Source organism: Tarenaya hassleriana, unplaced genomic scaffold (genome assembly GCF_000463585.1).
Source record: "Tarenaya hassleriana unplaced genomic scaffold, ASM46358v1 Cleome15, whole genome shotgun sequence".
NCBI lineage: Eukaryota > Viridiplantae > Streptophyta > Magnoliopsida > Brassicales > Cleomaceae > Tarenaya > Tarenaya hassleriana.
The window spans coordinates 2055104-2070749 of NW_010964923.1; the positions used below are offsets into that span (position 1 = coordinate 2055104).

The 15646-nt window shown below is 38.9% G+C and overlaps 4 protein-coding genes across 25 annotated transcripts; 2 read left to right on the forward strand and 2 right to left on the reverse strand.

The window, feature by feature from the left end:
* Nucleotides 1-141: 141 nt before the first annotated feature.
* On the reverse strand, nt 142-2243 carry LOC104808912 (cytochrome P450 CYP73A100-like). Its single transcript, XM_010534758.2, has 3 exons — nt 1540-2243; nt 1099-1460; nt 142-1028 (listed from the first exon to the last, which is right to left on the reverse strand). Exons 1-3 carry the CDS (start codon nt 2053-2055, stop codon nt 281-283), a joined length of 1626 nt encoding a protein of 541 aa, XP_010533060.1. The 5' UTR covers nt 2056-2243; the 3' UTR covers nt 142-280.
* A 1164-nt stretch (nt 2244-3407) lies between these two features.
* Nucleotides 3408-9185, forward strand: LOC104808914 (biotin carboxylase, chloroplastic). Its single transcript, XM_010534760.2, has 17 exons — nt 3408-3550; nt 3681-3756; nt 4264-4592; nt 4959-5100; nt 5256-5354; nt 5444-5500; nt 5731-5802; nt 6261-6350; nt 6782-6841; nt 7160-7345; nt 7443-7535; nt 7615-7696; nt 8039-8145; nt 8384-8459; nt 8612-8658; nt 8749-8811; nt 8940-9185. Exons 2-17 carry the CDS (start codon nt 3703-3705, stop codon nt 8979-8981), a joined length of 1599 nt encoding a protein of 532 aa, XP_010533062.1. The 5' UTR covers nt 3408-3550; nt 3681-3702; the 3' UTR covers nt 8982-9185.
* LOC104808913 (RING-H2 finger protein ATL80-like) lies at nt 9025-10510 on the reverse strand. Its single transcript, XM_010534759.1, has one exon. The coding sequence runs from the start codon at nt 10078-10080 to the stop codon at nt 9439-9441; it is 642 nt and encodes a 213-aa protein (XP_010533061.1). The 5' UTR covers nt 10081-10510; the 3' UTR covers nt 9025-9438.
* A 2450-nt stretch (nt 10511-12960) lies between these two features.
* LOC104808915 (biotin carboxylase, chloroplastic-like) lies at nt 12961-15633 on the forward strand. 22 transcript variants are annotated; one of them, XR_771045.1, is made up of 6 exons: nt 12961-13045; nt 13196-13274; nt 13698-13939; nt 14251-14433; nt 14771-14840; nt 14973-15185. XR_771045.1 is itself a non-coding variant. In XM_010534764.2 (6 exons), exons 3-6 carry the CDS (start codon nt 13900-13902, stop codon nt 15246-15248), a joined length of 402 nt encoding a protein of 133 aa, XP_010533066.1. In that variant the 5' UTR covers nt 12961-13045; nt 13196-13274; nt 13698-13899; the 3' UTR covers nt 15249-15633. The 22 variants fall into 22 exon arrangements, 6 of the variants coding, with proteins under 6 accessions (XP_010533066.1, XP_010533063.1, XP_010533064.1 ...); XR_771049.1 differs by having other exon boundaries at nt 14404-14433; nt 14626-14840; XR_771054.1 differs by having other exon boundaries at nt 14404-14433.
* Nucleotides 15634-15646: the final 13 nt, after the last annotated feature.

Sequence of the window (15646 nt, forward strand, 5' to 3'; positions counted from 1 at the left end):
GGTATCTAATCCCAACCTAGCCAGTCAGACGGGTCAGGTTAGCTCGACCTGAACATAATGGTTTTTCTGACTATCTGATTCGGTTTTAGGGATTGTTCTGCACGGGTTACTGATTGGATTTTGCTCCCGTAAGATCTTAACTGAGGATGAAATTACAAATTTGATTTATTCTGAAACACAGAAAACAAATGGTATGATATAACTTAGGTTACAAACAACAGGAGCTAAGTGTATTCTTTGAAGTAGAACAAAGTTAAGAGGCAAGAATTGCCTGAATGTATCACTCTTGGCTTATGGGTTCAAAAACAACCGTGGAATGCTGGGCAATGTGCAAGCTGAACTGCCCTCCTTTCTCACTGGTATCGATCCTGGCGACCCCTGGTGCAGTCTTCATGTCGAAACTCGTTACCAGTTTTGCGATCACGAGGGCTAAGATCGGTAGAGCCAAGATGATTCCCGGGCAGCTCCTTCTCCCTACACCGAAAGGCAGAAACCTGAAATCGACCTTTCCACCACCAACCACAGCCTCAGTATTACCTTCTTCCTCAAGGAACCTCTCTGGCCTAAACTCATCTGGGTTCTTCCACCATTTAGGGTTGTTGGCCAGCCACCATGCATTCACCACCACCTTAGACTCCTTTGGGATGGTGAACTCGCCGAGTTTTGCTTCCTCAAGGTTCATGTGAGGAACCAAGAGAGGAATCGGAGTGTGGAGCCTCAACGTTTCTTTGACAACAGCGTTAAGGTATGGAAGTTTCTCGAGGTTTGGTTCAGTGATTTGAGTCTTGTCTCCGTCGAAAACTTTTTTGATCTCTTGTCGTATTTTGGATTGAACAGATGGATGGTTGACGAGTTCGGCTATGGCCCATTCTATGGACCAAAGGGTTGTCTCTATTGCCGCAACATTGATGTTCTCTACGATGTATAGAACGTTCTCTTCCGAGATCTCTCCTTTCATCCTGGCTTCGATGATTTGATCCATGGCGCAACTTATCTTGTGGGTCTCCAAGTTCGCTTCCATGATCCTCCTGTTTCAGGTTTATCCACCGGTTACATCAAGCAAAGGTGTGTGTTTTCATTTGAAAAATCATCAAATACCTTCTTTTTTCGACATAGTTATTGTTGAAGAAAGCCAATCTCCTTTGCTGCAAGTCTTTGCACTTGTTTAAGTACCCTCTGAGAAGTGGTCTAAGGATAGGGATGAAATCTCCATAGTTATACTCGAAACTCTGTGCTAATCGGCTCCTCTCGGAGTTGAATTTCGTGGCTTCCACGAACAAAGGATCCTCCATGGACTCGAACTTGGCATCGAACATCATTCTATACATGATGTTATACAACATCAGTTGTAGTCTTCTCCTGACTACAATCCCTCTTGTCTTCACAGCCTCGTTTGCGGCTAAGTCCTTCACCACCAAGTCCATCTCTTCTTCCCACATTTTGCTATAGTTGTTCACAACCTGATACACTCTCACGTGTCAGTTTTTTCACACACATATACAGGGATGTACATACATACATACATAAACTGAAGCTTACCTTGTTGGTGAAGAAAGGTAAGGTCATGATCCTCCGCATCTTCCTCCAGTGCTCACCATAGACAGTGAACACCATGTCTTGGCCATTACCAGTGAATATATCGAAGACTACATTCCGTGGCCTGGACCCGAACTCAACCCCTTGTGTGTGAAGCACCTGGGTGGCTAGTTGTGGGTCAGATACAACGGTTAAGTTCTTGGACCCGAGTTTTAGGAGGAACACTGGTCCGAACTTCTCGGACAACGAGGCCAAGAACCTGTGGTTGAGATCGTTCCCGACCTGTAACCAGTTCCCCACGACAGGAAGCGGGAATGGACCGGGAGGGAGGTTTTTACCGTCCGAGTTTTTTAATGTGTTTAAGGTAAAGATTGCGATAACTGGCAATGAGAAAAGGAGTAACGTTGAGAGAGGTGAGGAAGGGTAGAATTTGGTGAGGGTGAAAACGAAGCAACAGAAGATGATGGTTTTTGTGTAGAAACGAGACATTTTTGTTTTGTGGGTTTGCTTCAAAATCATCTCTTTTGGTGTCTTGATGTGGGATCAAATCATCAAAGGGAGAGAGATGTTTGAAGGGTTTCTTTGATTTGAAACGATTTAAGGAGAGTATATATATATGGGATATATGTACATATGGATGTGAGTGGAAATGGTTGGTGAGAGAGAGATTAGGGGTTTGGTGAAGCAATTGGGGAAAACCCATGGGCTGAATTATGAATCTGGGTAGGGGGAGTCTCTGGTTTCCTTTTGTTTCTGGTAAGAGCTTGGTCAAATTTATACTACATTTTATTGTTATATTCCAAAAATTAGGAGTGGTTTAATCCGATTTCGGTTCGATTATTTCAGTTTTAGAAAAAATTATAACCGTCGAGTTTTTACATTGAATTTGGTTCGATCCGATTCAATTATATTCGGTTCGAGGTTCGGTTACGTATACATATAATTTTTTCGTTAATTTTTTATTCGATTCGGTTCAGATTTAGTTTTTCGATTTAAAAAAAAAAAGCATAACCATCCGGTTTTATATGATTATGGTATGCATTATTCTGTTTTGATCGGTTCGGTTATTCGGTTTATTAACCAAATAAATCATCCCTACCAAAAGCACTCATCTCTTTTTTTTGTTAGTATCCTTCTTTATTATCGAATAAAGAACGCATTTTCTGGTTGAAATTGCAAGAAAGAAAACCGGGGTGCTTTGACATTTTAATGGGCCCCATAGAAGGCCCGTTTATAGTTCGTTTTGCTTTTTATGGCCCAAAACAAATTTCGGTAATTACCAAATTGGTTAGAACGCTCAATGCACGCACACCACTTGCATTGGTTAGCTAAACAACTTTCTCTACCTCTTAATCTTCTTTTTTGTTTATACATAATGCAGCAAGTTTGCAACTCTATAAAAAAAATAGTTAATAGATGGATGATACTGCTGGTGAAAATTTTCAATAATATACATATATATATATATATATTAATTGCATTTTAAAATTATTTATTTCTAATAAATGGGTTTTGTTGTTTGGAACTTGGTGTGCTCTAAACTGGACCATAATGTAAAGAATATATATATTTCTAAATTGATTATAATATTAAAAAAAGAAAAATAAAATTTTCACCACTATATCAAATTTTAAATGAAAAAAAAATATTTTTTTCTCTTCCGGAGTTTATGCTCAGTAAATAGGTACTGATGCTCTTACCTTTATTTGCAATTTGTTTGTTTTTCAATGAAGTTTTAAATTGGTGAAAAATTAAAAAATCTATTTTACTACTGTGATAATTTGCGTTGCAAACGTTGGAAAGGCACGTGGCAAGATCTGAATGGATGAGCCGTATGTATATGAGAGAGAGCCAAAGGCCCAACCCAAAACCATATTATCAGAGGCGGAACATTCAATCTCTCACTCTCTCTGAATCACCCTCTGCCATTTCCCTCGTTTTCATCGAACTCTTCTTCTTCTTCTTCTTCTTCTTCTTCCTCTCTCCATCCCTCTCTCTCGAGATCGAGGAACAGGTACGAACCTCTCCTTGGATCCGATTCTAATCTTGTGTCTGTTTCGATTTTTACGATGTTTCTCTCTTCTTCCTTCCATTTATTACAATGTCGATGAGATGCCGTGGTTTTGTTTTTGTTTGTCATACAGGGGTTCCTTCGCCTCCCTGCATATGGCAATGGACGCTTCCATGATCACCAATTGCAAATCCATCGCTTCGCCTCCCGTAAGCTACTCTGTCTCTCTCTTGCATTTCTCAGGCCAAATTCTATCTCTTTTGATCTTTGGCATTTAGCTTCTGCCGTTCATTTTTTATTTGATTCACTGAGTGAAATCAAAATTGCTATGAGGCGAATCCGCTCCCTTTTTATTTCCCTTTGGGTCTTTATCCAAACTTAAGAAATTATCCCCGTACTATTTGCTACTGAATTGATTCATTTCTTTACATCGTCTTAAATTAGGATTCGAAAATCGAAGCTAGACCCTTTTCCGGAAAGACTATGTTTGAAATAGCTTTGGCTCATTGGTTGATTTTGGAATCTTTCGATCTCTAGTTCTGGATGTTCTGTCTGATAAATGCTCTTCTGAGCAGTTGGGTTTTAATGCATTAATATTGCAATTGGTTATTCACAGAATTTCTAGTAATTTTCATTATCCTTAGATCGTAGAAGCCTTGATGTATCATTTCTGGGGTTGAATTCTGATGATTCTCTTTGTATCCTATGTATGCCAGTTTCTATTCTTGGGGAGGACGGGAGGTATTAAAAGTTCTCAGTGTAACTTCACTTTGGGAAGAAGAGTTAGCTTCCCCAGTCAAAGATCTCAGACTGTTAAGGTTAGTCGGAAGGCTAAGAAGGCAGGAGGTGGGGCTCTGGCTGCTACATGCAGTGGTGATAAAATTCTAGTAGCGAATAGAGGTGAAATTGCAGTCCGTGTAATCCGAACTGCCCATGAGATGGGGATTCCTTGTGTAGCTGTCTATTCAACCATAGACAAGGATGCCCTTCATGTGAAACTGGCTGATGAAGCAGTTTGCATCGGTGAAGCTCCCAGCAGCCAATCGTAAGTTTTTTCATTTTCAAGTTGAACTTCCTTCCGTTAGTATGCATTCCATTTATGAGTTTTTATATCATAAATATGCTAGATAAACGTCCAATGTATCTGATAAGAGTCCCACATCGGTGGGAGAGAGGGAACAGTATGATCATTATTTTTAGCCATCTTGTGTCTCCTGTTAATGATTTGTTTGTTTTTTATCACTTTACATTTCCATATTGCAATTTGAGATGTTTATGTCGCAATTTCTATGAGCCATGCCGCTGTTTCTATGAGCAATGCCATTCTATATGATATGTGCTAGATTCTTGGTCAGTTTTTGCCACCTGGCGGTGAGAGAATATTTAACTCTTAATTTTGAACAATCTTCAGGTACCTGTTGATACCAAATGTTCTGTCTGCTGCTATTAGCCGTGGATGTACAATGCTTCATCCGGGATATGGTTTCCTTTCGGAGAATGCTCTCTTTGTTGAAATGTGCAGAGAGCATGGGATCAATTTTATTGGACCCAATGTAAGTTCAAAGTTTATTGTTCTGAATATAGAATTCATATTTTGTACCTGCTCTTCTTTGAATCAGTTCTGGTCTGCCTTCCTTTGTATTGGACTTTGTTAGAAATAAATCTTTAGTAACATTTATTGTTAATTTATCTTCATTGCTTTTTGCAGCCTGATAGCATCCGTGTCATGGGTGACAAATCAACTGCCAGGGAGACAATGAAGAATGCTGGTGTTCCAACTGTACCAGGAAGTGATGGATTATTACAGGTATTGTGCTAAGATTATCAGTTTAGCATTTGAAGTCGAAGCTTCTCAAAGTATCCCATGCAATTTTTCTGCATTATGATTTACTGCAGAGCACTGAAGAAGCAATAAGGGTTGCCAATGAGATTGGGTTCCCTGTAATGATCAAGGTAATCTTAATTTCTCTCTACAACATGTCCTTGAAACAAGTGTAGGAGTGGTGTTGTTCTTTTTTTTTTTTAAATGTGACAGAGACGTTGCCACAAATTTAGGACTGCTTAAATGGGATCTATCCTTATGTACATTCATCGATTTGGTCCATGTTGTGCTCTGTACTTCTGGAAAATGTTTCATTGAATCTCGAAACTCAATTCTTGCCTAAACCTTGTATGGTTTCTAGGCAACAGCTGGTGGTGGGGGACGTGGAATGCGTCTCGCTAAGGAGCCAGAGGAGTTTGTAAAGTTGCTACAGGTATGATCATCTTGACAAAATGATCCAAAAAACACCTCTTATGAATTTCAGCTGTCAAGACTGTGCATCTGGATAGATGCTTGACTAAGGACTGGTTCTACATAGTCACCTTCTCCTTCATTCATAAATTTCAGAGAAATATAATAAAAATTTCATAGAATGCTTCATTTTCTTTCTATGTTAAATTCGGAAATTAGAGGACATCCTAGCATCTCATGTTATGCACCAAGTATGAAGTATCTATTCACCCATGCACAACTGTATCTTTAATTATTGAAGGCCAGGCATTGTAGCTCTCATTGAATACAATAATGTCAACCATGCCCCTTGACTACTTTCAGCAGAAGCATCTAAATGGCCAAGCCTCGTGCTCTCTTGCTTTTCGATCAGTGGATATGCATTACTTTATCCTCTCCAAGTTTCTCTGGTTAAATTTGGTTTAATCTGTTGATCTACAGCAAGCTAAGACTGAGGCCGCTGCTGCTTTTGGCAATGATGGAGTTTATCTGGAGAAGTTTGTCCAGAATCCCAGACACATCGAGTTCCAGGTGGAGTTTCAGTGTTACTTTAAAGTTTGCTAGAGTTACTCGAAAGAGGATTCCTGTACTGTTAATGGGTTGACATCCCGATTCTTGATATGACATGGTTTTATGTCCGGGAACATGAAAGCTGTAACCCGATAACGATGTACTAATTGAATTGCTTTAGCAACACCTGCCCCATTCCTCTTTTTGCTTGGGAAAGAAGAGGGTTTTTACTAGGTCTGCTGTAGTCAGCTTTGGAGCATAACTACAGTCTATGTGAGTGAGAGCATGAATATAGTCTCCCTGGTTGTGTGTGTGTGTGAGAGAGAGAGGGAGAGCACGTTTGACCTATTGTCTATCTACATTTTTCCAAATTTTGTTTACTGGTCTTATCACGCACAAAACTGAGCTTCCTTTTTAATCGTTCTGTTGGTATGTAATAATAATGATTTCAGGTTCTTGCCGATAAATATGGCAACGTTGTGCATTTTGGTGAGCGTGACTGCAGTATCCAGGTATCATTTCTTCAGATTTCTTCACAAAACTAGTTGTCGCATGGTAGCACGAATCTAAGCATCAAAACCCTGAAAAACGGGGATATGAGGAAAAAATGATCTCTTAGTGCGCAGATCCTTTTTCTATGTTATTGGTCTTATAAATTAGCTCTTCTCAGCGGTATGATCCTCAGCACTGTTGTTTTCCTAGTAGTTACTCAAATGCAAATAGGCCAACTCTGAGTTCCCAACTTGGGAGTTTCGATGCTGCTTTTCTTTTCATTTCCTCTGTAATAGTTTTCTGGTTTATTTAGTTCTATTATATCTTCTTGTTCACAGAGACGTAACCAAAAGCTTTTGGAAGAAGCACCTTCTCCTGCATTGAGCGCTGAGTTGCGGAAAGCCATGGGTGATGCAGCAGTTGCTGCAGCAGCATCTATTGGGTACGTAGGTGTTGGTACCGTGGAATTTCTTCTGGACGAGAGAGGTTCCTTCTATTTCATGGAAATGAACACTCGGATTCAGGTTAGATTGAAAGTTACTATGGCTGCAGAATTTGTTTATAAAGCTGTGTTTACTTTTAAGGTGCCAAGTGGCTACCATTTCTTGAGTTTGATCTCAGGTTGAGCACCCTGTGACGGAAATGATTTACTCTGTTGATTTGATTGAGGAGCAAATTCGTGTTGCTATGGGAGAGAAACTTCGTTACAAACAGGTATGGCTTGTTTTGTATGTGATGAAATCTCTAATGCATCTTAAACAACCTCTTCAATGTGTCGGTAATTTCTTTACAGGAAGATATTGTGCTCAGAGGACACTCAATTGAATGCCGTATTAACGCAGAAGACCCGTTTAAAGGATTCAGACCTGGCCCTGGTATGTTTTTTCATCGTCTCTTCTCTTCCAGTTGCTTTCTTCTGCATTTGTAGAGCTAGCCAACAAAATCCCTCACATTCTGTTTACCGGAATTTTCATCAATTTTTACGTCGGTAATTTTTGTTACCTTTTCTGCATTTCCAAATCTTGAGGAATAGAATGTCGAACTGTTTGGACCAAGTTCCCGCTCGTTTTCGGTAGATGGATTTATGGATACACTATGAAGCACTTGTTTGTTGTCACTTCTAAGCATGGCTTCAATCCTTTTGCAACCAAACACTTATCTGTAATAGTTTTGTCAAATGACTCTTACTTACAAAGCTGTTGCTCTTGCAATAACAGGCAGAATAACAGCATACTTACCATCTGGAGGTCCTTTCGTTAGAATGGACAGCCATGTTTATCCCGACTATGTTGTTCCTCCAAGCTATGATTCCCTTCTTGGAAAGGTACTTATTGTCAGTTACTGATCATATCACTGTGTATGTATTTGTTGAATCAGGAATAAAAAAAGCTCTGTGGCATCATCATGGACTAACATTGTAAATCACTTTAGTTTATCGGAATCTAGGAACAAAATATAGTAGTCTGCTTGGGTTTGTGAAATACAATACAGTGTCTTGACGTTTAAGGTACAGTTATGTGGGTTTTATATGTAAAAATTCGATTTCTTTTCTTTTGTTTTAGCTCATTGTGTGGGGGCCGACAAGAGAAAAGGCTATTGAGCGGATGAAACGTGCACTAGACGACACTATTATTACAGGTATGTAGCTTTGTTTTTGATGCCTAGCTTTTGTTTATGGTTCTTGAGTTCCTTTCGAATGGTGCAGAAGAAGATGGGTTTTTTTTTTTTCTGTGGCTTTGAAATGGGGTAAAACATATCTGTGACAATCTTTTGCTTGTATTGTTCAACAGGGGTTCCCACCACAATCGATTACCACAAACTTATCCTTGACGTTGAGGTGCTTTAAATCAGCTAATTTGCTTGTTTAAAACGATCTTTTCATCGTCAAAATCGTTGATTAATCTGTGATTTCCTCTATCGGCAACAGGATTTCAGAAACGGAAAAGTTGATACGGCTTTCATTGTGAAGCACGAAGAGGAGCTAGCCGCTGTAAGTACACCCTCCCGATATCAAATTCCTGATCAGGTTTCCGGGCAACAGATGTGGATCTGTTGATTATAGCTAATGTTCAGTTCTTGGATGTGGTTCTAACGTTGGAATGTTCTGTGTGGACGCAGCCTCAGGATATCGTAGCAGTGACAAACTCAGCTGCTGCTTAGAAGCAAATGACGGGAAATGCCGTTTTTTTGGTTGTCTTTTTTGTGTTTCTGTGTCAGCATTTTGGAGAGTCTTGGAATAAAAATAGGATGTTTCTGTTTTTTTTTTTTTACATTCTCTTTGGGAACTCTAACTGGTTTTGTGTTTTGGTGAGTCTCTGATGTATTTGCGATAACATGACCATTTTTATGCTTTTTTATTTTTAATTTTATGCTTGTATCTGTCAAATGTTCAACTTCAAAAAAAAAACTGCTCATTCATGGAACCAAAGGCGATTCTCATCATTATACAGGTAATATTGATGACCAAAATTTAACCCACATGGAAAACTGGAGAATTTTCACTGGGTTTCATCAACACATTCGGACAGATTGCAGATTCAGCCAAACCCTAAACCCTAAGACACAAAATTCAACCCACCTGGAAAATTTTCACTGGGTCGGCGAAATCGTTCGGACCTCAGACTCCGACATCGGAAATCTCACGTCGGCACAGTGGGCAAGAGTTTCTCTTCCGAAGCCACTCGAACACACAGTCGCTGTGAAACACGTGGGAGCATGGCATTTGTGTCAAATCCATGTCCGAAGAACCCAGAAAATCTTGGAGACAGATGGAGCATGTCTCCGACTCCAAACCCATTTCCTTAAATCTCTTCTCATCCACCGCTCGTTCCTCCGACAGCCTCTGCAACAGATATTCAGGTGCTGCTCTTTCCGGAGACTCGGACGGCGTGACGAAGAAGATCCTCTCTTGTGTCAGTTTTGCGTGAAGGTTAATACAGAAGCTTCGAGTGCCGAAACCCATCCGCGTTGACGTCTCAGAGATCATCCCGGCTAAGTATTGGCGTGCCGGATGATTCCGAATGCGATCGCAGAGGAGATCGTAGATATGATCGGCATGATTGCAGAGGAGATCGAATGCGAAGAACTCTCTGGATGCATTCCACTTCTCGAGAATCGTTTCCTCGCCGTTTGAAAATCGAATCAGCTCCTCTATTGCGCACTCGAGAGTGAGAAAGACTCTGGTCCTCAGCCCGAGTGCCGGAGGAAGTATAAGGTCCGCAGGGGAGTAATCGACCTCGATTCTCTCTTCGATATCCATGACGACGACAAATCGAAACCCTTTTTCCCCGGAAAATCGAAACGCCCAGAAAATCAAATGCAGATGAAGGAATCAGGGAGAACTTGGAAGCAGAGAGAGAGAGAGAGAGCGTGTGAAGAATGACTGAATCGTAAAAAATGGTAAATTGGAGAAATTTTCAAGATTTGAATCGTAAAAATATGACCGTTGGGTAATTTTCCGTAACAAAAAAATGTTTAACGATTCTGGAAGGAGATGGTTCGGCGGGAAATGTGACCGTTTGGCTGTGAGAGAGAAAAATGGAAACGATCATTATCAGAGATAGAGGATGGGGACGGACACGTGCGGTCTTTGCTCGCACGTGTCTGATCTTGTTTCCTTTTTTCTACAGCTCACTTGCGCCCCATGTGATCTCACCTATTTTTTTTCTTCTAATTTCCATTTTTTTTATTTTGATCGTCTTTTGGAATCGAAACCGAAAAATGCTGTATATTTTCCGATTCGAATCGTCTAAATTTTTTAACGGTATTAATTTTAAAAAAATCGATTCGAATCAAACCGAAATTTAAAAAAACCCAAAAAATTGATTTTTTAAAAGATTTTTTAATAAAATCAGGAACCGAACCGAACTGAAATCGAATCGAGCTGAATCGAATATAATATAATAATTGATTGGTACCTATCTTTATAAAACCAAAAGAATCGAATCGAACTATTCCCGATCCGAACTTAAACCGAATATCGAAACGTCCACTCATATCCACAACTACTTCTAAACCAAATCCAAAATTCAAAGATCAGACTTTCGATATTTTTAAAATCAGTGTTTACCTGAATTTACGAATTAATTATTCGATTATCAGATATATTTACCTAATACTTAATAATATCAGAATTATTTTTGAAAATTTTCTACAAGCTACCGTATTTTATTACCTCATCATCTCCACCAAAAATTGCCAATCAAAATTTGGGACCGATACCATTAACGACTGCTAATGGGTTCTCAAATGACTCATAACAAACCGAACAGAATAAATTCCTCTAGTCGAACGGTCTCCTCCAAACCGGCAAACCCTCCATCCGAAACGGAGGTTTCCACTTCACCGTTTTTTCCACCAAGGTTGGCATCCCAAGTGCATTCCCTGAGTCTTCATCTAGACCACTAGAATTAAAGAGTTGGTAGATTCCTATATAAGGTCAAAAATTCAGTAGATGCAATGATATTATACTTTGAACCGTATTTGTCAATGAGCTTTTTGACTTTGATTTATAGTGTGACATATGATTAGTTTATTCTTGTTTTTGTTTCAAAATGATGCTATTATAATAAGATAAAAGTAGATAGTAATTTGGATTTTATTTTTATTAATGGATGGAACATTACAAGGGTAAGGGTAGAAATATTCCAGCCATAAAAAGAAGATAAAACAAAGTTTAATATTTGAAACATCATTGTTTGATCCCTACGAAATCATTTCGGGGGGCTTGGTCCTACAAAGAAGAACGAATATTTGAAAGGTTAATTTATATGAAACAAATATGAGAGAGCTTAAAGATTGAGAAATGTAATATTAATGGGAAAGTAAAATACGTACGGGAAATGAGGTGGAAGAAGGAACACCACAAGCTTTCCGACAAGTGTTGAGACATGTAGGGGGTGCGGGGATTATGCCGAAACAACGTTTTATGCATTTCATTACACAGGGAGTCTCTCCTTTCACTTCTCCTATTCCCATCATGACCATTACCATAACCATCATCATCACCATCACTATCCCCTTCATCACCCCCTTCATCTTTCTTCTAGATCTCTTTTTTTTTATTTCTCCTCACTAATCTTCTTCTTCTTGTTATTCACCCTCACTCTTTTAGTCATTTTCCATATACTACCAATCTATATATATATATAGGTAAATCTCCTTTCTTTGTCCTAAATAAGACTAGACGATAATGTTTTTTTTTTTATTTTCCTTTTTTGGTAAAAAAATTATGTACATGTTTTGGTTAGATATGTTTTGCAATTAAGGAGCTGCTGCTTTGACTTGATACGTAATTAAAAGAGTCATGTTTTGGTTGGATATGATTTGCAATTGCAATTAAAGAGTTGCATGTTTGGTTAGATATATGTTTTGCAATTAAGAACCTGCATTTTTTCCCTTTAACTGGACTTTGCATTTTCACAATGCCCTCATTTTTTTTCTTTAACTGGACTTTACCTTTATGGTCTCATAATTGTTCGTTGGATATATATATATATATATATACATATATATACTCTTTATATATGACATATATTCAATTTTATCTACAAATAAATTAAAAACTATCGAATTTATCTGTACATTTTTAGATATGTCGATAATTCTCGATACTCGAAATGCGTTGAACTTGTCCGAAAATTTAGACCTAAAAATATAGGACTAGTCAAGTTAGACCGATCAGATTTCGGATCGGACCAAAAAATCAAATAAGTTTTTTTTTTGAAAAAAAACTGATGTGGTAATGGCATAGATTTTCTGATCAATCACGTTATTGTTTTAAATTGAAAATTGTTGTTGGATTTTCAGAATATAAAAATTTGGGAGAAGTTTGTAAATTGATGTATTTTTGGGAGTTAAATTCATATATTTTTAGATAAATTTTTTTTTAGCAAATTGACATAATTATTTGGAATTTTTCAAAAAATAAAAGAGAAAGATCTATTAGATAGAATATATATACTAAACGGAAATGGAGGGATGGTACTCATGAATGAACACAATTTGCCTATTTTATAACAAAAAATAATTAGGAAATACACGTGGCAAGTTTTGAATGGACGAGAGGAGATTGGGAGCTGAGTTGGCATTCCAAAAGCCCAACCCAAAACCATATTATTAGAGGCCGAACCTTTAATCTCTCCCTCTCCCCTATTTCCTTCGTTTGTTTCATCCAACTCTTCTTCTTCTTCTTCCTCTCTCTCCCTCTCTCGATCGAGGAACAGGTACGGACCTCTCATTCTGCGTCTCTCTCATTGGATCCGATTCAAATCTTTGTTTCTGTTTCGATTTTTACGAGGTTTCTCTCTTCTTCTTCCTTCCATGAATTACAAAGTCGATGAGATGCCGTGGTTTTGTTTTTGCTTGTCATACAGGGTCAGCTTCTCGTCTCTGTTGCATATGGCAATGGACGCTTCCATGATCACCAATTGCAAATCCATCGCTTCGCCTCCCGTAAGCGACCCTGTCTATCTCTTGCATTTCTCAGTCCAAATTCTCTCTTTTGATCTTTGGCCGTTTAAGCTTCTTCCCGTTTTGTGACTCTGTTTGATGCATTAAGTGAAATCAAAATTGCTACGAGGCGAATCCTTTTCCCGTTTTTTTCCCTTTGGGTCTTTATCCAAACTTAAGGAAATATCCTCGTATTGGTTGCTAGTTGTATTGATTCCCTTTTGATCTCTAGTTCTGGACGTTCTGTCTGATAAATGCTCTTGCGGGCAGTAAACTTTAAAATGATCACATGGGTGTTGATGCATTAATATTGCAATTGGTTTTTCACAGAATTTCTAGTAATTGCCATTATCGTTGGATCGGAGAATCTTGATGCATCATTTCTGGGGTTGAATTCTGATGATTCTCTTGTATCCTATGTATTAGGAGTTCTCAGTGCAACTTCACTTTGGAAAGAAAAGTTAGCTTCCCCAGTCAAAGATCTCAGAGTGTTAAGGTTAGTCGGAAGGCTAAGACGGCTGGAGTGCAGTGGCGAACAGAGGTAAAATTGCAGTCCGTGAGATGGGGATTTCTTATGTAGCTGCCTATTCAACCAAAGAAAAGGATGCCCTTCGTGTGAAACTGGCTGATGAAGCAGTTTGCACCGGCAAGTCTCCCAGCAGCCAATCGTAAGTTTCTTTCATTTTCAATTTCAAGTTGAACTTCCTTCTGTTACTATCGTTCCATTTTATGAGTTTTCATCATTAATCTGCTAGATAAATGTCAAATATATATCATCATCATCATCTTTAACCGTCCTGTGTTTCCTTTTAGTGATTTGTTTGTTGTTGATCACTTCACATTTCCATATTGCAATTAGGGATTGTACGTCCCTAATTTATCAGCAATGTCTGGTATCCTTAGAGCCACACTTTTAGCAGGCTGATAGAGGTCAAAATATGTTTGGTCATCTAATGCCATTCTATATGATATGTGCTAGATTCTTTGTCAGTCTTCAATCTGCTACCTGGTGGTGGGAGAAGATTTAACTCTCTAGGACTGTTAAAATGTGTGATTGAATCTTGAAACTCACAATTCTCGCCTAAACCTTTTATGTTTTGGTGGTGGGGGACGTGGAATGTGTCTTGGTGAGGAGCCAGAGGAGTTTGTAAAGTTGCTGCAGGTATGATCATCTTGACAAAATGATCCAGAAACGATCCTGAAAAATGGGGATATGAGAAAAGAAAAAAAATGATCTTTGCTTAGTCCTTTTTCTATGCTATGGGGAGTTTCCATGCTGCTTTTCTTTTGATTTCCTCTGTAATATTCTGTCAAATTTTCTGGTTTATTAAGTTACATCTTCTCTTGACCACAGAGACATAACCAAAAGCTTTTGGTACTGTGGAATCTCTTTTGAACGAGAGAGGTTCCTTCTATTTCATGGGAATGAACACTAGGATTCAGGTTAGATTGAAAGCTACTATGGGAAAGTTGTTGATTAATCTGCAATTTCCTCGTAGGCAACAGGATTTCAGAAATGGGAAAGTTGATAAAGCTTTCATTGTGAAGCACGAAGAGGAGTTAGTCGCTGTAAGAACACCTTGCCTGATATCAAATTCCGGGTCTGGTTTTAACATATATATGGTCGAATCATAGTGTCATAATTTTCGAGTAACAGATGAGGATCTGTGATTCTAATTGGAACATACTGTGTGGATGCAGCCTGAGGATATCGTAGCAGTGAAATTCAGCTGCTGCTTAGAAGAAGCAAATGATGGAACTTCCCATTTTTTTGGTCAGTCTTTTATGTGTTTCTGTGTTAGCATTTTGCAGAGTCTTGGAATAAAAGTAGGACGTTTCTGTTTGTTTCTGCCTTTTTTCACATTCTGTTTGGGAACTTTGTTCGCTGGTTTTGGTGAATCATTTGGTTTAATATGCAAAAATGTTGAACATCAAAAGAGCCCTTCATTCATGGAACCAGAGAGTGACAAACTCTAAACCCTAAAAGATAATCCCTAAAAACCCAAATGCCCAAAGCCGAAGAAACACAAAATTCAACCCACATGGAAAACCGGAAAATTTTCACTGGGTTTGATCAGAGTCAACACACGAGAAGGCGACGGAATCGTTCGGACAGATTGAAGATACCTCAGACTCCGACATCGGAAATCTCACGTCGGCACAGTGGGCAGGAGTTTTGCTTCCGAAGCCACTCGAACACACAGTCGCTGTGAAACACGCGGGAGCAGGGCAGGTGGATCAAGTTCTTGTTCGAAGAACCCAGAAAATCTTGGAGACAGATGGAGCATGTCTCCGATTCCAAACCCATTTCCTTAAATCTCTTCTCATCCACCGCTCCTTCTTCCCACAGCCTCTGCAACAGATATTCAGGCGCT